General features: G+C 40.4%; 1 protein-coding gene across 1 annotated transcript in view; it reads left to right on the top strand.

Annotated features, from left to right (window-relative positions):
* The window catches only part of LOC128442454 (CUB and sushi domain-containing protein 1), a 289,198-nt gene that overhangs the window by 169,657 nt on the left and 95,985 nt on the right, over positions 1-23,556 (top strand). The window contains exons 19-27 of the mRNA XM_053424918.1: positions 40-228; positions 3,902-4,018; positions 4,208-4,423; positions 6,357-6,545; positions 8,231-8,400; positions 14,797-14,953; positions 17,094-17,285; positions 21,888-22,014; positions 23,118-23,329. Coding sequence (XP_053280893.1) covers positions 40-228; positions 3,902-4,018; positions 4,208-4,423; positions 6,357-6,545; positions 8,231-8,400; positions 14,797-14,953; positions 17,094-17,285; positions 21,888-22,014; positions 23,118-23,329 — 1,569 coding nt within the window. The remainder of the gene's footprint in view (positions 1-39; positions 229-3,901; positions 4,019-4,207; positions 4,424-6,356; positions 6,546-8,230; positions 8,401-14,796; positions 14,954-17,093; positions 17,286-21,887; positions 22,015-23,117; positions 23,330-23,556) is intronic.

Genomic DNA, 23,556 nt, shown 5'->3' on the forward strand with positions numbered 1-23,556 from the left:
GACAATGAGGTATTTGTGCTTGTGTGATGTGATTCTCAGGTGTGAAAATGGAGCTAGACTCTTGTCTCGATCCTGGCATCCCAGTCAATGGTGGTCGCCATGGCAGCATCTTTTCCATTGGCTCCCGCGTCTCATTCACATGTGACCTAGGCTACACACCGAGTGATCAGGAGCCAATTGTCTGTGAGCAGAATCATCAGTGGAGTCACGCTCTCCCGAGTTGTGACGGTAAGAATCTTCTATCCTCTCACTGTAGCCCTCTTGATGAGAACCTGTCTTGTACTGAAGCCTTTAGCATCATACTCCAAAAATAATTTAAGAACTGATAGATATACCAAGGAAAAGGAATTCACAGGAATATGGGAGTTCTCATATTTCTGTGAATCCATATCTAACAGAGAAGATGTTATTGATATAAAAACTGTAATATCTCTGTCAAGAGAAGAGAAAATGCCCTTGGTCTTCCTGAGATACTTAATATAAAACCCAGCTGAGAGGACATTTGTAAATACTTTTGTCAAAAGCAAGACTAAAGTCCTATGCTTGGCCAATGAATTTACCTTGATCTAAATTTAATATTGGATGAATAAGCAGTGGCCTGGATTGATTATGTAAGATTTTGAGATTACATTTTTTTACTGCATTGTACAGTAAGAATCACCCATTGAAAAAGAGTGAAACACTGATCCGACATTGAAGTGGTTTCGACCATGACTTCATCTTTTCTACAGTTTTCTTTACTGTAGCTCCTTATCCATGCAGGGTCACAGGGGATGGAGCTAATGCCAGCTGACAGTGGGTCAGTGAACCCTGGTCAGGTCTCAAGTAATTCATTCACACTCACACCTATGGATAATTTAGAGTCACTACAGATCAGGTCTCAGGATCATTTAAAGGAAAGCCGTGCAGTTACAGCGAAAAATTCCAATCCCAACCTAAGCAGCAGTCATTTGGGATGTTCCAACAAGCTTTTAATGAGGCTATAAAGCTTAACACTGCACCTATCACCAAATTATTGGTAAATCTCTCAATATACTAAATGGACTAGTGCTGACAAATCAATGTAAGTTTTAACAATACTTAAAACTTCTATTATAGGTTTATTGATCTTTCACTCCAGGTTGCTGACTGAGATATTACATTGAGCTCTTAGCTAATTGTGACACTGGTTTAAAGATTTGGGAGCCAAAGAAATAACACAGGGCAGATGGAGTTAAAAGGCACATTAACCAGCCATCGGGCAGGTATACATTTAATAGATAGGCAGAATCTGGCAAGGAGCGACCAGTACTGCAGCAGCGTTGTGCTCATACATACCTAACAACAGTACTTCACAGTTACATTTGCATTGTTACCCCCCCCCCCACAAAAAAAACACACACACAAACAGACACACGCATGCATTTCCAGTGGTACTGCTCCGTTTTGTTTGTTTAGTCTGAATCAGAGAGCTTTCAGCAGAGTTGCACAAACAAGGATGAAATGGGCTCTACGTCTACGTCTCTCACAAACACCTGGACCAAACTAGGTCTGGGTGCAGTGTGTGACGCACCTATGACGCTGATCTGTCGTGTCTCATGCATGTCTGTTGTTAACACAGGAAGTGTGTCAGCTGCTACATGGGTTTCTGCTAAAACAACTTTATTTTCTCTATAGGCCTACATGCTCAACAAAACTCGTGCAGTGTTTACCAAGGCATCACTAACTTATTTCATCGATACTAGGATACTATTTGGCCTAATGACTTGTTTTGCTTCTCTTTTTTTTGTTATCACGGTGTTACGGAGAGCCATAGTGTTAATTGTACACATAGTGTTAATTGTACAATCAATGCCTCCACTCCAACCTAAGCCCTACTACAATGGCCAGAATGGGACTCCCAGCCTCAGTGAAACCCTGCGGGTCATCAAGCTCTCCTGAAACAGACGCTCACTGGCCACTCTCAGGCCCTTGCTCAGCTCACTCTATCATGGGGGAGGAGCACACCAGCGACTGATTTGATCTGCCGATTGAAAAGAATCCAATTTGAAAGCCACAGTCAGGATGTCTCAACTTGGGAGTGAGTTCATACAGAGGCAATCTATCTCACTGTATCACTCATATAACATAAGCAGTTTTAAAACGGCCACCGTGGCATTTTCAATTTGCAGCCAGGCACGCAATCTCGCCAGACAGCTGTCACATCGCAAGACTTGCTTTATTTCCTGAAACAGTTTGAATATCTCAACTGAGATTTTCTATGTCATGGTTTGCTTTTAGAGAGCATCATACGCCTGGAATTTGTCAGACTAACTTTTAGATTAATTCATTCATGTCCTTGCCTATTGTGTTACTTCGCCCTTTTTTTTGTGACAATTTCACATATCAAGTTCATCTTATATTCATGTTGTGGAACTGTAGGCGGATACCACAACAACAGCATGTATTGGATATCTAACATCAGTTCAAAAAAGAGAGAAAATCATTGTTGAAAAAGAAACTCCCACGGCCAGGCTTAAAGCAACGTGCACCCACACATGCACAAATTAGCGCCCATGAATCATCTCAGGTGCAAGGTCAACAATTTCAATAAGATAATATATCTCTCTGTCACCACACACTTTGGATTACAAACTGACAGTTGTGCATCTGAAAGAAGAAAACAAAGCGATGTGTGCTGCAGCTGCAGGCATGTAGAGACCATTCCCTCCCAGTATAATACCACAGCATCTGCTGGATCCGAACCACTCATCTTATTCCTGCAGGTCAGCTGAACAGATAATACCCAACACTGCCGGCTCTTTGTTGTGTCAGGGAGGATATTGAAGGGGCACTGTGACATTTTAAAGCTCGCAGTGGGTGCCAAGACAACAACTTGTTAGAAGTGACCAAAGTCACAGTATCCCCGCTTAGTGAGAAAACCCATGACATCTTTAAAGGGGCAGGTAATTAAAGATAGAGAAAAAACATGGAGGCAGGAACAGGGAGGAGGAATGTAGCTGGAATCTGGTGTAATATCTTTCTCTGTTTACCTCTCGTTCAGCATTCAGGCCCCTATCTGTGCTCTCCATACTGAAGACTTTGATTTGCTTAACCTTTTCTTATTAAAATCATGAATAGTCTTTCTTTCTATCTTTATCATTTTTTTTGCATTACAGCTCTCTCTCTCTCTCTGTCTCTCTCTCTCTCTCTCTCTCTCTCTCTCTCTCTCTCTCTCTCTCTCTCTCTCTCTCTCTCTCCCCTTGCATACAGTTTTACCCACAAGAGACACACGTATGCACTCACAGACCTCTGCATGTGCCTCCCTCCACCAGGGTAATCTTGACCCAATCATGGGTCAAGATGCACAGACGATGCACAGACCCCGCCATCAAATGCACTAGAAGGCAGCGTTCTTTACCCAAGCTGTTTTGGCTTCATTAGTGGATAGTGGGAGGAGTGGTGATGCGCCGTCCATCTTTACATGCAGTGTGTGGGTCCAATCAGCCAGAGGGTTGAAAATACTCCTGTGCACTGGGTTCATAACGTTCAGGCAATGTTTAATGTGGTTTCCAGTCTGATACTAAGAACATGGAGGTGAGAAATGTGCCATTCAGTGGTGACCACTGTACTGAGGACATGGGTATCGAAGTTAAGTAGGAATTAGCCAGGATTTTCTTGACGTCTTTGTGTTTCCTGCTAAATGTGAAGGATTTGAACAGGCCGTCTCTCACAAATCACATCGTGACATGTCACAGGTGGAGAATCACAGGCTTAAACAAGGAAATGACTTCATCTTGTGAATAGAACAGAGCCAGCATTAATGTTATCTGGAACACCTGGGCCCTTTCTACTGTGACAAGTCAAAATGTCTGCTGTGAAAAAGAAATTTATTCTCCTTCCCTCTTTCCACTCTTCTTTATCTGTCACTTTTCCCCTCTAGCTCTTTGTGGAGGCTATGTTTATGGTAAAACGGGGACTATTCTGTCTCCCGGCTATCCTGACTTTTACCCCAACTCTCTGAACTGTACCTGGACTATAGAGGTGTCTCATGGGAAAGGTAAGAGCACACATACACATTCATAGACACTCAAATTTTTGCCTTTGTCTGTTAAAAAAAAAAAGGTTTGGTAAACCAATCTTTTCTTGTGCTGTGTGTCTGTGCATCCACTCATGCATCCATCTTTCTACCCATCCCTCCATTCATCTGTCCATCTGTCCATTCATTCATTCATTGGTGGACTTACAGGAGTCCATCTGGTTTTTCACACTTTCCATCTGGAGGAGAACCATGACTACCTGACCATCACGGAGGACGGCAATTTCTTTGTCCCAGTTGCTCGACTCACTGGCTCCGTGCTGCCCCCTAGTGTCAAAGCAGGACTCTTTGGGAACTTCAGTGCTCAGCTACGATTTATATCGGATTTTTCAATGAGCTACGAAGGATTTAATATTACTTTCTCAGGTAAGAGCACTTGATCAGAAGTTGTGTTTTGTCAGAATGGATGTGATGGACAATAAATCGGTCTTACTTTGTTTTCAAGAAAGGTTTATCCGAGAAAATATCATAAGCTTCGGGAAATAGTTGTTACACAGTTTCATTCATGTGAGCTAATATCGTAAAGTGAGGTAAGGCGTTTGAAGTTTGAAAGCTATTCACTAAACCGAAACAGAAATAGACATCGTTAAATCCACTTTTTATGCCTTTTTAGGCTGATTAACTTCATAATCATTGTCACAGACCTTACATAAAAAATAAAATGGTGATGCTTTACTCTTAGCCCCATTCGAGACTGTCACAACCCCTGTCCACTTTATAGAGGCACGTCTTTGTCTCATTGTGGTGTGCTGAGCTGTAATGGGCTCATTACTACTACTTTACACTTGAAAGCCAAGTCTGACAAATGACGCAAAGGTCAGATTTATGCTTTATTAAAAATGTGTCTAAGTATTCAGTATTTTTTAGTTTTGTAAGAGGAAAGAGAACAGAAGAAGATGAACTGTCTGGTCGGTACATCTGTTTAGCTGCTCCACCTCCGGTTGCTCAGCCACTTCCCTGAGCTGGGGGACGAGACAGTCCTCAGTGGGACTATTGGTCTCTGTGTTTGGATAACACATAATGGCAAAGGCAACACAAATCAACAAATACAATATGTTGTTGTTTAATTAGTTCTCTTTGATTTATTATATTAGATTGTGGGATTTAAATGAAGCCTTAACTTAATAATGTGAATTCTGAGAAGTTACGGCTACTTGCATTGTGCATAGTTTGGCTAGTTTCACTTAAATAGATAGAAAATTCAGCACTATGCCGATGGAGGGGCGGGTGAAGAGGTTGAGTCCACAAAGCACTTCTAGAGTTTCAGGGATAAACAGTGTTGTAGCAGAATCCAATACAATTGAAGTCATAACGACATTCATATTCGACTCAAAAACTAGGTCATTTACACCTAAATGTCACTTGAGATCTTCCTACGAGGTGTACACAAGGTGTTAGTGACCTTGTTTGGAGTTGAATATAAATGTCGGGGCTTACGGGCACTTGGATGACACCACACGAACAGTATGGAGGCAGTTTAGAATTTTTTGTTGTTTTATTACGTCTGAGGAAGGACTCACCATTGACTTCCATTGGATTCTGCTCTAACAAAGTTTACCCCTGAAACTCCAGAAGTGTTTTGTGGACTCAAACACTTCACCCATCCTTCCATCGGCATAGTTATGAGTAGATAATGAGTGAATTTCCTTTTCGGTGAACAATCCCTTTAAGCAACATTGGTTTAGCTAATATTTGTATTAACTATTAGCTAATTTATACGTTTGTGATATTTTCTCATCACTTTTAGATGTAGCTGCTGCTATATTAACTGGTTTAAAATACTCAATAAGTTGCATCATCAATGCTGATCAATAACTTGAGACAGAAAATTTAAATTAGCTTTGTCTAAGGCTAACTCACCAGCTAGCTGTAACTAGCTGCAGTGCTGTAACTGCAGTTTGGCTTTAGTCTTAATTTTCTAGTGTTTACAAATATTTTTGTGTTGAAAAAGTATACATTTTAATGGGATCATTTAAGGTGTATAATATCGTAAATAAGTCCAAAACAAATTAGAAAATGTTGGCTTGGTAGCGCAGTGTTGTGATTAATTGTCTGGATAACAATATGAGTTTTTAATCATCTGCTTGAATTACATGTGATGTTTCACTGTTTCAGGTTTAAAGTTTTCCTAAAATGTAGTGAAGTTCTTTATATTTACTTGATATATATATATATATATATATATATATATATATATATATGACATTCAAATATATGTATGTTCCTATATATTGCACACGACTTTAGTTTATTTATTATGTATTCTCAACAATGTTATTTGACTCTCCTGGATGTTTAGAGTACGACTTGGAGCCGTGCGAGGATCCCGGTGTGCCGGCGTACAGCAGGAGGATGGGATTCAGATTTCGAGTTGGTGACTCGCTGGCCTTCTCTTGTTTCCATGGCTACCGACTTGAGGGAGACAGCAAGATCACTTGTCTGGGAGGAGGCCGGCGAGTCTGGAGCAACACACTGCCACGATGTATAGGTAAGACACCAAAGTACACGTAGACTCACTGGCTGAGTTGTGTCTCAGACAAAATGTGAATTAATTGGCACTGCGCACAAAACAAATGAAGGTGATGGTTGTTCTACGTGTATTGTTGTCCAGAGCGTGGGCATTGCTCTTTAAACTCGTTGAACTTTCTTTATACAACGGAACAATACACAAAGTAATGTTGCTGTGTCAAAAGTATTTCTGGCTTCATTCTTTATAGTTTGGAGTGGTTTATCTTCTATGACAATATCTGGTAGCTTGTAAAGTACAACTTTCAAATTAACTTCTTCAGCACATGAATGAGCCCAAGGGTGAAGTATCAGCCTTTTCATGGTTGTAATTCACCAATGTTTTATTGCTGACACAATGGTAATTTACTATTATTTGACTGGTTGAGTGTTGGTTTTATATGCCTGGATTTGGCTTTTAGCAGGTCATAATTTGCTGGTATTTGATGAGTATCAGTGTTTCCCTGGATGCTGCTGGCAATTTATGAGAGGCTGACTGGTGGCTGCTGGTAATTTCCAAGCCCCCAAGAAGAGCAGACTGAAACGGCTATAATAGCACTATCTGTCAAGAGATCAGACCTGACTAAGAGGAACCCGAGCAGCTGCAGCTGGCAACCTCCACCGGGTTCATCGCTCTCTTTCTTTCTAAATGTCCGTCTCCTAACTTCTCTGTCTCTCTTTCTAACTTTCTAACTGTTTCTCCTCCTCTCCCTCAGCCTTTGCCCAGTCCTTGGGTAGATAATTAGGCCATTAGATGTTTTATGAAAGCGTTAATGCTGTGTCTTTTGTTACTCCCATTTTCCCTTTCCTAATTTCTCACTGCATATTTTCAAAGGCTCTAGTCTAGGTCCATCTACTACCCTCTCTTCTTTTCCAACTTTCTCTTCACACCCTATTCTACTCCCCACTTTTCGTCACACATTGCTTGCAGCATCCTTGAATAACCTCAACTACATACAATTTAAAAAGATGTTGTTTTGAATATCAGATTTGTTCAGATTTGATACAAACTGTATTTTTCATTGTTTTATCTGAGTGAGTTCCATATTGTTCCACACCGCCTTCTCTCTTGTCTATCTCATTACTTCAATTTCCTCTTTATCCCTTCCCGAGCAGTGGTGGTCCTCCTCAGTGGGAGTTAAAAGCCTGCTCGGCTCACTTCTTTTCTCCTCTCCTCATTTACATACGACAAAACTCTATTTGCACAAAGTACCACTTATTTGAATTCCTAAACTTTGATAGGTGCAGCACCTGCCAGATAATTCTGTATAATTTATAGGAAATACTTTTTCTATCGAAAAATCACCCAGACCTGCTTCTCTGCGGTGTTTTTCATTTTACCCTCTTATGTATAATTGGTTTTCTTTTGAATGAGTTTGCTGCTCATTCTGTTTGTTGCCATTGTCTTGTTTAAAGTAAATTTCAAATGTACATTTCAGTTCTTTTAAGCTGCTGTATACTGTATGCTTCATTGTCATCATTATTATCATGTCTGCATATTTGAATAAGGTTTGTGGTTATAAAGGATGTGCTCTTTTCTCTAATCTCTCTTTTCATGTAAAATTATGAGCCCTTTGCCATCTCATTCCGACTGCTCAAAAATAATTAGGTAGAATTGCTGTGATTTTGATCCACAGTGTCCTTGTCCTTTTTCTTCTCTTGCTGTAGCTGAATGCGGCGCCTCCTCATTGGGGCCAGAAGGGGTTCTCCTTTCTCCCAACTTCCCCTCAAACTACGATAATAACCACGAGTGCATTTACCGCATCACCACTGAAAAGGGCAAAGGAATCAGGCTGAGAGCTGAGAGCTTCTCATTGCAAGATGGAGACAATCTCAAGGCATGTACACACACACACACACACACACACACACACACACACACACACACACACACACACACACACACACACACACACACACTCTCTGAAATGCACATAAATAATATGCACATGTTAACAAGATCAGCTTTTCCCAATCAGGATGCACATGGATGGCTCATTTATTCAACAATTCCGGCACACATTTAAACGCACACTAACAGGAATAAAACCTTAGTATAAGGAAATAAGATGCATCACAAGCATCATAACCCTGTCTGTGTTGTAGTAAAACTGTGGTTCATGATGGCTTCAAATGAAAATTTAAGAATTCCAATTTTCCTATCTAAATTAGTTCTAAGGATTGAGATGATGAGGGGGATGAAAAAAAGGATTTATGTACAGTAGCTGTTAGCTATGTTGAATGTTTTGGTCCCCAGATGTGAATAGCATCAAAAGCATCAACTTGAATATGTACATACACCTAAATATTTGAAGAACATGACTGTGGATAGTATTCAATTATATAACCATAATTAATAGAATATCCATCCTAGACCTGACTTGTGTATATATCTTTTGTTGATGTTTGTCACTTCAGTATTTCCCCCTGGTTTTCTCCATTTATTTATCAAGAAGTGCGGTTAGCTGCCTGATACCAGAACAGTGACAAACTGAACTAACCTTTCATTTCAGGGCTGCTGGAGTGGTTTCATTACTCCCTCTTCTTTATGTAAAGGAGCTTGTGCTATTTCCGCACAACCAATGTCAGCACTAACAGTAGGTGATAGGATGAACCATTGGTCTATCACTGTTTTGCAAAAACTAGTCAAGAGGAAAATAAAAACATCTCTTTCCTCAGTGGCTGTCTGTACTCTACATGTTCTCGAGTCCTGATATAACCTCTGCTATGGTAACATCTATACTAAGTTCTTTTGGACCTGCCACTGCTGTGGTGGTAACTTCTTGCTGTTCTCAGACCTGAGAACAACCAATAACTGCCCATAGTTCCTTCCTTAAATCGCACTGATTGGTCTGAACCACAAGCAAATAGTTTGGAACCTGGCAAGATTGAGCTTGCTAGAAATCCAGCTGCCTCGCAAGATTACTTTGGAAGTGACTATCACAGCCATCTGCTCCCGGCAAGAAACCACAGCCGGAGCTAGAGGAAACTTATAGCACATATAGCACCTTTAACACAGAACCAAAGAACTACCTTGAATGACAATTTCTCCTCTATTTATTTTATGTCTTTCCACTTCAGACATATATTTTGTTGCAGTGCTGAGTCCAAAGTTTTTTTTATCCAAGCCCATTCTGCAAGCTTTTGTTCCAGCAGCGAACACCTGGCCCAATTAAGATGTCAGGAAACTTGTAGCCCTTCATTATGTGAGGCGTTCAAGAACAAGACTGGAAACACAAGCAACCGGAAGGGCTTTGAATCCTGCTTTTATCCAGTATGTCGTTAAATTGTATTACCGAGGTCCAGGTCCCAGATGTTAGATGTGTTAAACATTGCTGTAAGAAGCAATAACATCCCTGGAGGGGTTTATTACCCATGTTCTCTATTAGTGCTCCTGCTGCAGTGGCCATCCATGGCTGAACGAATACATGAGAAGACGGGGCACCAGGGATCAATTCTTCCTCTCTTAACCCCTTTAAGGAAAAGACTGTTCTGTTAGTCTATAGAATTATTGTTCTATTTGGAGGTTAACCCTGGGTTTAATACACTTATGGCGACACATTTGGGTTGGAAAGGGACAAGTTATTCCACATTTTGTACTTGTAAATCAACCTTTAGAATGCTGTAAGACCGATCATAAAGCTTAGGCAATTCAGGTTTGTTATGTGTAGAGAAGGTTTTCATTTGAAGTTAAGATTTGTGTTTGTAGACTATATTTGTTTTGTTTTTTTAACCAGACTGTGGATAAAATCTTTGTAAAATTGAGTGATGAGTTGACACAGTTACAGAACTGCTTTTGTGCCCAGATACAAAGCAGCAAACTGTGTGTAAAACTCAGTGTCCCCACACTTTGTGTCACACTGAATTTAGAAGTATGAGCTTCTACCCTGTTTTTACACCTGAATCTTACTTTATTTATTTGTGTAACTTCACCATTCATATAATTTGTTAAATGTCCTTTTTTTTAACAAATAGCTATTTTTTTCTCAGTTTTCTGGTGCCCTTGCGAATTTGAAGGATTTGTTGTTGTCACAATGTGCATGCAAGGATTTAATTGAAGCATTAACATAGTATGAACTAGTGTACGTCTGAACTATAAACAGAATTACAGATGTTTTCCTGACTCATTATTCTGTATAAGTCTTCTCTCGGGAATATGAGCCCACTTCAGGGTCAGTTAGGAGCAGCTGTGTGAACTGTTTCACCGTCTTGATGTTGTCCTACAGACATCTTCTGAAATGTTTTTATTCACAATCTATCTTAGCGGTATTAGGGCTGTGGGCAAGGTTGAGCCAGGATGTGGTTGGAGTGTATTATCAGTATTAGGTGTAAAGCATTGGCTCAGCCTGTCTGTGGTTAAATTGTGTTAGCAGGTTTTTAACTGAAGTTTAATGCGGCTCCACGTCATTGTAAAAGGTGGAAACGTTCCCCGTGGAACATCCATCAAAAAATCTAATCCCCCTGCAAGAAAGGAAAGTCACACCAAATTAGGTTTGTGTTCGTCACACGATATTTGACATTGCATTTATGCTAACGCTACACACTGCGTAATTGCTCCAGAGCTACAGGCTAATCTTTCATACTAACACTAAGCAAGTATACCACACACCCAACATTATACTTCAGTTATTAGGTTATTAATATTTTATATCAGTATGATAACTTAAAAGTATACACATTAGTATCATGGGTTTTGTGTTACAGACAGGCCCATTTCCAAAAAGCATTAAATTATTATGAGAATCTTTTCAAACGTGCCATACTTGTTATTGCTTTACATCCTCTATGTTTCTTATGTTTTCTCAGAGGGAACTCACGCTGTTCTCTCTAAATGTGAAGCTAAGCTGTTAAAAAACACATGTCAAGATGGTGTAGTCACATTGTAATGTACTTATTTAGCTAAATTTCATGCATAAATCAGCTAATCGGGATGTGGTGCAGCACGTCATGTTAAAGAGGTCTGTTGAGACTGTTTCCCTGCATGGCAAATTTAGTGACTTTACTCATGATGTTAACAAAAGCGCTGAGATTACGTAAACAAGATGAAAACCCTGCGAACGTCCTGTTTCTTCACAATTACAGTTGGTGTTTCAGTGTTTCAGTGGGTTGGAAAATAAACTGCAGCAGACACATTCCCGAGAAGCGAAACAATGCAGCCACTTAAAAAGTTCAGGAATGAATTTATTTAGTTTTTGTGTGGTTGTTCCCTTGTGTTATATTGTCCTCCCTTTTCACTATTTTGTCAAACGCATTTGGACATTTTTCACTTGAGAATCATTTTCAAATGTATTGGGCACATTCAAAGTCATGTACTGTAGTCAGTATGTAAAGTTTAGCATGCTGTGGTTTAATTATCTTTAGCCTACTGCTGCCAGTTTCTGTGATGGAACTGGGTATTTATAAGGGCAATGACTATGTACAACATGTCTGTTAGTTATAAATTTCCCTAAGAATTAGCGGAAAGCCAAGTGCAAACTATAATGAACTAGAGGGAAATCCCCAAAGTGCCACTTGGGCTTGCAATTAGCATGCCACTCCCCAGGCTGAGCGTGATGGAGCCAATGCCGGCTACTGCTGCTGAACACTGAACACAGGCCATTTGTTTCACAAGGTTTCAGTCTAAAATCTCCGGTAACATATGAACCAGATCCTTCCATCTCCTTCTGCTTTTGGTGAAGGTTTTTGCCCTGGTACTGTAGAGGGTAAAGAAGAGTCAGGCTCAAATCGCCTAAAACGTCCTCTAATACATTGCTTGACTAATTCTATTCTGATGTATACCCGCCCCGAGGAGGGGAACAGAGAGGGTGAGACAAAATGGGGGGGTAGGGGGGTGCAGAAATTGTTATGAAAATAGAGGTGGTGGGAGAGCAAGCGGAGAGAGAGAGAGTGAGACAGACAGAGAGAGGAGGGGTGGCAGATGGTGACATGTTGATTTATGAGCTGCAGGGCTTTTTCATTAACCATACTGAGTTTTACAGAAACTGAGGGAGGAGGCGAGAAAGATAGAATGAAAGTGGGAGAAAAACAGAAGGAGAGCAGGAGAGAGAGGCGGTAAGATGCAACATTTTGGGGACACTGACAGAACTGGAGGGATGTGCAGGCGTAGAAACAGGAAGAGCAAAATAAAGTTCTGGGAGAGATATTATTACACTGCTCCTCTGTTTTAAAATAATCTTTTTTTTTTCAACTCAATTTCACTCAGTCCTTTACCAGGTGTCTCTATCTTCCTCTGCTCTCCGTCTAAACCTCACACCCACTTCACTGTTAGTTGGCCTCACGCAGAAGTGTCTCCTCCGTCACCTTGGCCCTTTATCTTTGGCGTTCCCGCCACCTGCAGACCTGTCACCACCAATCTGCGGAAATGTCCCCGACTGGCAAATATAAGCACTAGCAGTTCACATTTATATTCCAGCTGTGCAGTTGTATTATGAGGTACTTCAGAGTCCTAATTCCCTCCTTCAAACTGCACTCAAAAGTAGACTGCACTTCCTACTGCAACTACTGCTTCTCCACACAGCGAAGCTGCAGTCATCACTAGACTTAAGATGAAAAAAGTTACCTCAACACAAAAAGTTGTTTGATGTCAGATATTTTGTATCTAGCCCTTGAAACGTTTAAACATTAACCATATAGATGTGTGTATTTTCTTCTGCCTACTCTCCATATCCTCTCTCAGGGCATTGCAAATACTATTTCCCCTAAAATATGGCTAAATACAAAGCTTCCATTTGTCCGATCACTTTGTTGTATGTATCTAGATCCGCTCACTCAGGTTCCAAAAGACAAACTGTGAATTTAGTCCCATTTTAGGGAAAAGTATACAAAAAGATACTGTACCCTTTAATGGGTTTTTGAGCTATAAAATAAATAATATGAATATTCTTTGATAATATACATAATATTTGGTGTTAATATCATATTTAATAACAAATTGGCCCAAAGTTGCATAGCCAATGTCATCTGCTTAGGGATATCACTATGTCAAGACATTTATATATATTTTAATGGTGAACACGCCTAAACTTAAGGTGAAGTTACACTTGGAAACAGAGCGAGCAGCACATTTGGATACGAGTGATGTTTGCACATCAGCCCTTCAGCTGGATGCTCTTACACTGTATCATTTGTGTTATTAAACTCAAGCTTGCTTTGTGTTGCCAAATTGCAATGATCTTATTTGGCAGCCTTCACTCTATCCACTGTATCTCCTTGTCTCACAGTGCACATTGACAATAAATTACCTCCAGCTGTCTTTCTCTTGTTTTAAGCTGCCAGTAAACAGTTGATGATCATAATTCAAGAGATGAGAAGCAGAATTTTCATATCAAATGAGATTGAGGCAAAATATCCAAGATGCCAACATCTTAATCAATTTCATATTTTTCACCTCCTCTGATATGTGCAGCAGAATCTAAACCAAGTCACACACACGCACTTTGACTTGCTGCTTTCAACACTGTTTAGTTAACATGCAAACTGAGGCCTCTAGGTTTACTGACGATATCTAGGAAACACACTCTATTGCTCCTCAGCGGTTTCCTCTGTGGAGGATTCTGTAGCACTATAACTTTTCAAAATGTAAACACAAATTTAGAACACTTATCAAACCTAGAGACACCTTCAACTGTGAATAAGCTTATTTTTATTTTTCATTTAGGTCTGCAATATCCCCACTGCCAATACTCAAATTAAAGTGATACTTAAATCTGCTGCTTCCCGCAGGTGCTAGACAAGGATTAAACTGCAAAAACTCTAACTGTGGTTATACAACATCCTCATTTCACCAATTTAATTGTTGTAAACAACATTTCAAGTAAGGTAACCAATTTATTTACCCACCATCAACATTTTGTTTCCTGACTCTCTGGAATAGTTGCATAAAAATGTTGATGGTTGATCATTAAAATTGGAGGTTTCATCAGTTCTGCTTATTATTATAAAGCCTCTTCATAGCTCACATGTGTCCTTAGAAACATCCATGTGGTATTTGAGGCTCCCTCTTTGTGGTGTTTCACAAGATCCACACTGATGCAAGTGGCTGTTTCTTGCTTTAACTGAAAGTCTTTGCCCTTCTTGTGTTATTTGGTATTTTGGTGACTCACAGCAACACAGCAGTGCACTTGTATCAAGAGTTCCAGACCAAGTGATGGCAGTGCAACAGGTGCTCACTTAAACCTCTGCAAAACCACATAAGTCCTAATGTTTTTATCTTTATTCCTGTGTTTGATTGATAGGTATATGATGGAGAGAACACTTCATCCCGTCTCCTTGGCAACTTCACACGTGACAGCATGACAGGTTATGTCATCAACAGTACGTCCAATCACTTGTGGCTGGAGTTCAACAGCAACGCCTCTGGAACCAGTCAAGGCTTCCGCCTCTCATACACAAGTGAGTCATTTTAACTGAATTAACTTATTAATATAGATAGTTTTTATACTGTATTTACTTTTACATCCATGGTGTGTGATGCTCTGGAGGGTTTATTCAGTTATGGCGAACAAATTAAATACTCTTTACTCACATGCACAGAATCAGTAATTTGACTATGTCATCGCTAAGGTTCACATAATAAAATGATTTGAATTGAAACTAGAGCAGCAGGGATTGTATTGCCCTCAGGAATATGTATCCCATGTCTGCCCTGTGCCTCAGTCAGGTAATTCTTCAGTGCTACATACCAGGCTGAAATAGGTGTCATGTACCGCAACACTCTATAGAGACAAATTACCAAGCGATTTTGTTTACTTCTGAAAGAGGAGGTCGACATTCTGAAATTTCCTTTTAAAGGTCAAATCTAACGTGCAAGAGTAGTTCACCAAGCAAACAGAAGTGACCACACAAATGCCGCACAAGCTCTGTCTGTCATTTTCTCTCACACACACAAACGCACACACCTCAATTGCTTTTAAGAGAGTCCGTTAAGAAGGCACGACCAGCTGCCGTGTAAGTCAAAGAGGCTATTAGGTGAGTATTTATCTGGAAGTCATTAAAAGGAGGTGAGAAAGTGTCACATCTGGAGGGGAGGTGTGGCTGGATGGAGGGACAAAGGGAGGGAGGTGGATGCTATATGGATCCTAGATGGATGCTCTGTATGTCAGTGAAACCATTAGACACTCGTGAATATGCGAGTAATTAAATTGGGGAAGGTGTCACCTTCTGCAAAGTTCTGCAACAATGGAGGGGCTGATAGATAGAAAACAGTAGAAAGGAGAGAGAGGCGTCTGAAGGGCAGTGGAGGTTTCTTAAATATGGACAGGGACTGTTCAAGCAGTTGTATGGTTTTAAAGCTGTTTTTATATAGTAATAAGGATTCAAACAACAGTACAAGATATTGATAAGAAAGGTTGACAGAATTGTGATGCATATTCTTCTCAGAGATGGAAATACAAAGCGATATATGATTGTACATTTAATTTCCAAAACTGGTGACAGGTAACTCAAAATGTTGTGATTGGACAGTGAGGGTTCATTTTTTGTGGTCAGAAACAACCGATAACAGGATCTGTTTTACATATAATTACATCACTTAACAGTTGAGAGGATCTGAGGAGATTGCGGTTATGTAATCAAATAATTTGGCCTCCTCTGCCAGAGAGATACAACACAGTCTTTAGGATTCACATCCGGTCACCAAAGAATTTTAGAAATATCATTTGACGTATTTCGATTACCTGAAATTGTGAAACTGAAGGACAATATTCATGTCTTTGAATTACATGCATTACTCTACACTCAATTTAAATTATTATCATCCATCCGTCCATCCATCCTTTGAGTTTTTAGTGGCACCAAGAAAGTTCACCCATCCCGATTCCTTCCATCCACCCACCCATCCATTTCCTGCAACTTATCTAGAGTCAGTTCTAAAATTAGTTACTTATTTCCACTTTACTGATAGTGACTGGCTCACTGTTCATTGATGCTCTGTTCATAAGAGGTTTACCAGGGGAAAGAGGATATGTGGGTGACATTGTTCTGTCTTTGTTTATCCATCTGTATTTGAGGTGAGAAAGTTTCTTCTACTTTGTTATCTTTAAAATACAAACATACCCCTTGCAGTGCTTATTCAAATGTACATAATATGACTGCTGATGTGGAATGTGGTGTTATGGTTAAATATTTCCCCCCACTGTTTCATAGAGGAACCAAACTTTCAATCCATAAATATTACTGCTGGCACTGCTCACTACTCATCATTGTGTCCTTCAGAAAAGGGAGAAGCCCATACATATTTGAAAATATCAGAAACAAGCATATGAGTGGAATCTCTACAAATGTCCATCGCTTTCACTGCAGCTGTCACATAGTCTTTCAACATTATGTGAGCTGTGCACTCAATATTATCAACCCTGAGTGTTCAAACTGCATTTTCTGCAGAAGCACTGGGATTCAGTAAAATAATAGTGTGACCTCTTCTCCAAAGCTGCTCTGAATCATCCTGTTCATTTATGCAATGTTGTCTCACTGCATGCAAAGAGAAACCTTTTCTCTGTGTGTGTAAGTACCTTGTGTGTGTGTCTCTCTCTAGGTTTTGACTTGGTACGCTGTGAGGAACCCGGTGTCCCTAGTTATGGCTATAAGATCCAGGATGACGGTCATTTTGCCAACACTTTTGTCCTCTACTCCTGCAACCCTGGATACAGCCTCCATGGCAGCAGTACACTGACCTGCCTCAGTGGGGACAGACGTGTCTGGGACAAACCACTTCCCTCCTGTATCGGTTAGTATGTCAACACGTGTGCAAGTTCTATGTACATCAATAATTCATGAGTACAAGATCTGAATTATTCACCTGTGGGTGAGTTTTTTTTAAATATTATTCAGTGAGAAATGTTGCCTGGCTATGCAGCAGTCTACTCCTGTGTGTTTCTGAACTCCAACAAGAGCACAAAGGCTTATAAGAGAGAGTTGGTGAGTCAATACAGGGGTAATACTTTGAAAAGAGGGCATAGGGATTGATGGGAAATATTTGAAGTGGTCCTAACACGCCTCATTGGGTAAAAACTCCCCGTACTGATCCAGCAGCCTATGCACTCAAGACTATCTTCACTTGGGCATCACAGTTAGATTTGAGTGGACCTCTGTGTGTTTTAAGGATGGCAAGGTTAAAGTAAGTGATTACTGTCTGAATTGAAGTTTGATTAAATGTGTATTGTAAGTTAGACTACTTTCTTGTACCCTGTGTGCAGTATTTTATGCCAGGTACTTTGACAGAAGCCTCAGCTTTCTGTTTTATTCTAATCATGCACAGTAAATAGAATATTCTATCAGGCCAGAGGCGTTATGTTTTGGGGTTGTCCATCCATTCGTCCATCCCCTCCTTGAGAATCCAATATCTCAGGGGCTACAAGAAGGGAGTTCTTCAACTCTGGCACAAACGTTTCTTGCATGAACTGATTAGATCTTGGTAGTCAGAGGTAGTCAAAGGTCAAAAAAGGAACCAGAGGCAATGAAAGAAGAAGAAGCTCGTTAAAACAACCAAGCATTTCAGCCCTGTCAGAGACTTCATTTGAGTCCTTAATACGTGGCGGAAGCTCAATGCCTTTTTTATTTCCATTGAAATATTTAATATTTAAAAGGTCAAGGTCACTGTGACCTTACTAAACATGATTCTGCGAAGTGCAACCTAATGTGTTGGTGAAGTAATTCAAGTTGCCAAAAAGTGATGTTATGTAAAAACAACGATGACTCATCTAGAATTGTTGCCTTTTGCTAGAAGTTGAGACAAGAATCACATTATGACGTGTGCATATTTTCAGATACTGAACAACACAGACTGGAGTGAAAGAGAAGCCGAATGCACAATACTGATCACTACAGCATATCTTACTTCTTATTAGCTTCCCTTTGATTATATGTGAAGGCAGAGAATATGGTGGCAATAATTTCAATTGGAGACATTCAACGTTTCTATACACCCACATCACATGTGTTAAGACTAATCGTGAAAACAATGATCATGGGAATAACAGTCAGACTTAGATAATTCTGACTCATTCTTCAACAGAGAGCTACAGAGGGTGAGGACAAAAATAACAGTTTATTTAGATCTTGTGCATCTCGAGTTGAGTTGAGGTGGAGACCAACTGAATAACCCGTCACCTCCTCCAACAGAGAGAAGAGGGCTAAAGGCCATCTGTAGACCCAGTGTTTGGTTTGACCACTCTGGGTTACTGTAGACATAGCCATTTTAATGTTGGTTCAACCACCGGTGAAGCATAAACCTGATGTTGAAAATTCGGACAATTTTTATTGTCCATAATTCCTGCTTGTCAATAAATATTTTGTGGCTTTGCATAATTTAAAAAAGTGAAGCACTCGCCGTGTAAATATTTCTACCTTGTTTAGTGGACCTGAGAACTTGGCAAATGTTAATGTGGAATTCCCCAAAGCCGAGCCAAGCCTTGTGTCTCTCTAACCTGCCAGCACACCTGAGCTCTCTGAGCTGGAACCTGGCCTGATGCAGTTGCTAATAGCAACTAAAAAGGATCTGTGTGTGTGTGTGTGTTTGTAGAATGAGAATGAGAAAGTGTTTTGACTTGATATACGTGTGTGTGTGTGTGTGTGTGTGTGTGTGTGTGTGTGTGTATGTGTTCGTTCCCTGTATACCTCCACAGTCAGGCATTAATTTGTAGCTGCTCTGTCGCTGCCTTATTTCAGGTAAGCCAGCAACCTAGAGAGTACTTGCTGGCAGAGCCCTGAGCTAACTAGCTCTGAAGCTACCTTTGTCTATTCCTCCTTTGTCTGTGTGTCGGGGCATTTGTCTTTCTGCTTCTCTGAATATCTCCGTCCCAGTGTGACTGGCTGGGTCCCATATCAGTGTGTGCGAGCACGGAGATGAGGAGATGGCTTCGCCTCAGGCTGTTACTATACCATCCTTCTTACTTTCCCCCACATGGAGTCAAAGAGACTGGTGGTCTGCCTTTGTGGGACTTACTTAGTTGTTCCCCCTCTTCCTCTATTCATAGAGTACACCTGTCTGTCTTCTGCTATCTCTGTGTGTGTGTGTCATTCTCTCTTTCTCTTGTCTTAGGGAATTGCAGTTGTCTTTGGCTCGAACCACCTAACTTACTCTTGTTTTTCTCTCTGTGTATGTGCTGAGACTCACAAAGAGAAAAGCATATTTCTGGTCTTCTGTGTGGTTTTCTGCTACTCCCATTGTGTTTGTGTTTGCGTGCGATTGCATTCCGCCTAGGGTAATGCAACAGCAGTAGGTTGTCATATTATTGCAGATTGTGGAGCTGTGTTAACGGTGCCCTCTTAACTCACACAAACACGCAATGCCCACACAACTCTAAAGCCCTCACTGTACCAAACTGCTTCCTAATCAGCAGCGATCTGCTGGCTCAGTGGGCTACCATGTGTACCATGTACTACCACGATGCTCCCAGCCCATTCCCCTGCCTCTCAGTATCTCATCAGTTCCTCCCTCCGAAAACAATTTTAGAAATAGCACACAAAGCCAGTTATCTCCCGCGCATTAAACAGCATTTCTTTTTTGGACGTTGCACATTCTAAAGAGATCCTTAATAGAAAACAGCCATCAAAGTTACTTACTAACCTTGAAACTGTAAACCACGGGCTTGTATAATTCAAGGTTGATTTAATGATTCAAGCCTTTCTGAACTGATCCTCATTTAACTCAACCTTAACACCTCAGAGTAGTTTACAGCAAAGTAGAGAACCCTCTCTTACACAGATGAATTTAAATCTTAATAGGGCCGGAAAGGCTGGATACAAAAGGATTTGGTTCTGTTGAGAACAGAGGTCTTCACAGATCCCAAATGTTCGACTAATCCAAAACCACTGGAACACCTACCTAATCCTTGTTATGGAGATGTTCCTGCTTTGAATGTTTTATACTGTTTCAGTTAGTATGCATTGTCAAATTTTCCTCCACCCAGGATGACACAGTACACAGAGTGAGGTTAAAGGGAGATTACTCAAATCCACCACTTATTGGTGTCATACTTCGGAGACCTCTTTTCTCGTGGTACAGCTCGGAAGCCAAATAGATAACCAGTCGAAATTCCTCTGCAAGGATGCACTCTGAATCCTTCTTGGAGCCTGACAGAGCAAACATGAAAAGGGCTAGACGAGCCTAGCCAATGTTTAGATATAGTCCTGCAATAGAGTAGTTCCCCATATAATCTAATGGTAAAGGAAAACCTCATATTTTGCAAGGACAGCTCAGATTTGATTAGCATCTCTGTGAGCTCATCTGTCCGTCTCTAAGCACCTGCTGACAACCATACATTCTGCTTAAGAGATCATCTGTGTCGAGAAACTTAATTCATTCAGACCTGAGCATTGTCAGACCCAATGCAAAATGTATCTACATAAAAAAAAAAAAAAAAAGTGTGATGCACCTATCAAACAGGCTCATTCCAACAACTCTCAGTCAGCAATTTAAAAATGTGCTGAGATGAATGAGAAGTCATAAAAATTAAAAGCATTTATTTATTGTAACAAAGACTAATTCATAGAAATTATCAAAAGTTGTATTTTCTCCATCATCCACATTCTGTAACCAACTGGGTGATAGACAGTTGATTAAACTTTTCTACCCAACCTATTTGTGAATGCTAGTTATTTTAATTTAATTGAATCCCTTTTTATATTAATAATGAATCAATCCAAGCATTTTCTGCAGCCGCAATTATGATAAACACACAGATCTCAGAGCAGCGGCAGTAAAACAACTCAATATCGTTCGAAAAGGCTACAATTTGATCAGCGTCCAACTCAGGCCGCAGGTCAGGTTTTAGGTTCTCAGCAACATGCCATGCTGTAAATGGCTGAACATGAAAAAAAAACTAGATCTTTAACCGAGACTACCAACGCCACTAATCCGATGTATTATTTTGTACTAATGAATGTGCTAACCATGCCTCTCTATTTTTCAAATTCACCATAACACTGCAATAGAACAGGGTGTAACTGTATATTTGTATCCTTATTTGGTCACCTAATAAGACATGAGTGTGATGACTCATATTATTGAATAGAGTTCAAATGTTTTTGTCTTTGAGACGAGCTGGCTGAGAGGGCTGCAAGTCATCATTAATATCTACTGCAGAGTGCATAATTCATAATAACCCTGTCGCAATCCTTCAGACTGCGTTTTATTGGTGTTTGAAAAATGGCCGGATGTTTCTTATTTGTTTCATCTTTTTTGGCTTAATGTGAAATGATCCATGCTCCATAAAACAGGTGGAAACAGCTGAACAATATGCAGTCGGTAATGTTAAAACAAATAGTTGAAATATGCTTGTTTTTTTCCAGTGGTGTTTGATCGTCTTTGTGTCTCATGTCCTTGTAGCCGAGTGTGGAGGACACATAGCTGGAGCCGTGTCTGGACGCATCCTGTCTCCAGGTTATCCTGCTCCTTATGACAACAACCTCCACTGTACCTGGACTATAGAGGCTGACACAGGCAAGACCATCAGGTAATTATGAAGCACTTGGATATCCACTGAATCCGCTGTGAGTAGGATGACCTCTAATTCGTACACAAGAAACTTTGTGCTGATCCAATAATGATAATTAGAAACAAGCAGCGGGTAGATGTCAAAAGAAAAGGCAAGCAGGTAGTTGTTAATCCACATGGACTGTTATTGGTGTATTCCTCCTGGAGGCGGGGCCATATTATGTGCAAGAGCCCCAGTGACTTGCGATAGCTGTCAACCTCAAAGACGACAGATTCACTCACATATATATTCACATCACATATTATTCACATAAGATTTCCTGTGATAAATATATATATGTAAGTTGAAAATGTCATTATATTCAAGTAAATTAACATTTGCAAATTAATTGAAGAAGGAAAGTTACATTTTAATGATTGGAAGAATGAATTACAGCTGTATTTTACCGCTCAATAATTGCCAGTAATTGTTGTGAATATTATTTTGTTATTGTGCTGGATAAAAGTGTTTTTTTCCAACAAGGTGAAGACACTTCACAGACATTTCCCCTGCTCATTACTGTGCACGAATGTACTGTATGCACTTGGGCCTCAAAAGCCCATCTGATACCTGCCGTTACATAGAAGCCTCCAGGCACGTGTGCTTTGTTAGCACACAAAAAAGTGCAAAAAGAAAAAGGAATGTTTTGCTCTACATTCGCTGCAGCAACTCCATTTTAGGCGAAACATTGCGCACTATAGAAGCAAACACTCACAAGAATGTCAGGTAATAATATATTCACTAATTAGAGATAAACGTTCACTGTCAAAGCCACTGCTGGGTTGCAGAGTACACCACATTAGTCATTATGCCACCCTTGTGTTTCTCGACAAATTTTGGCTACTGCTGACATCTGTGTGCGTGTGTGTGTGTGTGTGTGTGTGGGTGTGGGTGTGGGTGTGTGTGTGTGTCTGTGTGTGTGTGTGTGTGTGTGTGTGTGTGTGTGTGTGCATGCATGTTTGATCCGTCTATTCTCAGCTCAGCTACATTTTATTTTATGAATATGATTTTGGGGCAAAAGTGCAGACTGTAAAGCCTGTTGTTACCCGATCACTGAGCTGTGTATCTTTGTGTTTTCTCAGCCTCCACTTCATTGTCTTTGACACCGAGATCGGTCATGATATTCTGAGAGTTTGGGACGGTCCATCTGGGCCCTCAGATGGGGGGATCCTGTTGAAAGAATGGTCCGGCCCAGCCCTACCAGAAGATATTCACTCGACTTTCAACATACTCACCCTACAGTTTGATTCCGACTATTTCATCAGCAAGCAGGGATTCTCTATACAGTTCTCCAGTGAGTGACCTAACCTTTAAATCAAAACCATCAAACTCCGTTGTTGTGGATCTGGGAATAACTGAAAAGAAGGGAAAATGTAGCATGATTCCACAAAATCACCAATTTGGGGGGTCTGCTGCACTACCCAATCCCCTGGATACATTTATGGAGAAGAACTAATTACTGAATTAGCAGGGGTTTTAGCTGAGTAACAAACTCATCACACATAGTTTCTTAGTTATTAT

The sequence above is a fragment of the Pleuronectes platessa genome, chromosome 1 (genome assembly GCF_947347685.1).
Source record: "Pleuronectes platessa chromosome 1, fPlePla1.1, whole genome shotgun sequence".
Lineage (NCBI taxonomy): Eukaryota > Metazoa > Chordata > Actinopteri > Pleuronectiformes > Pleuronectidae > Pleuronectes > Pleuronectes platessa.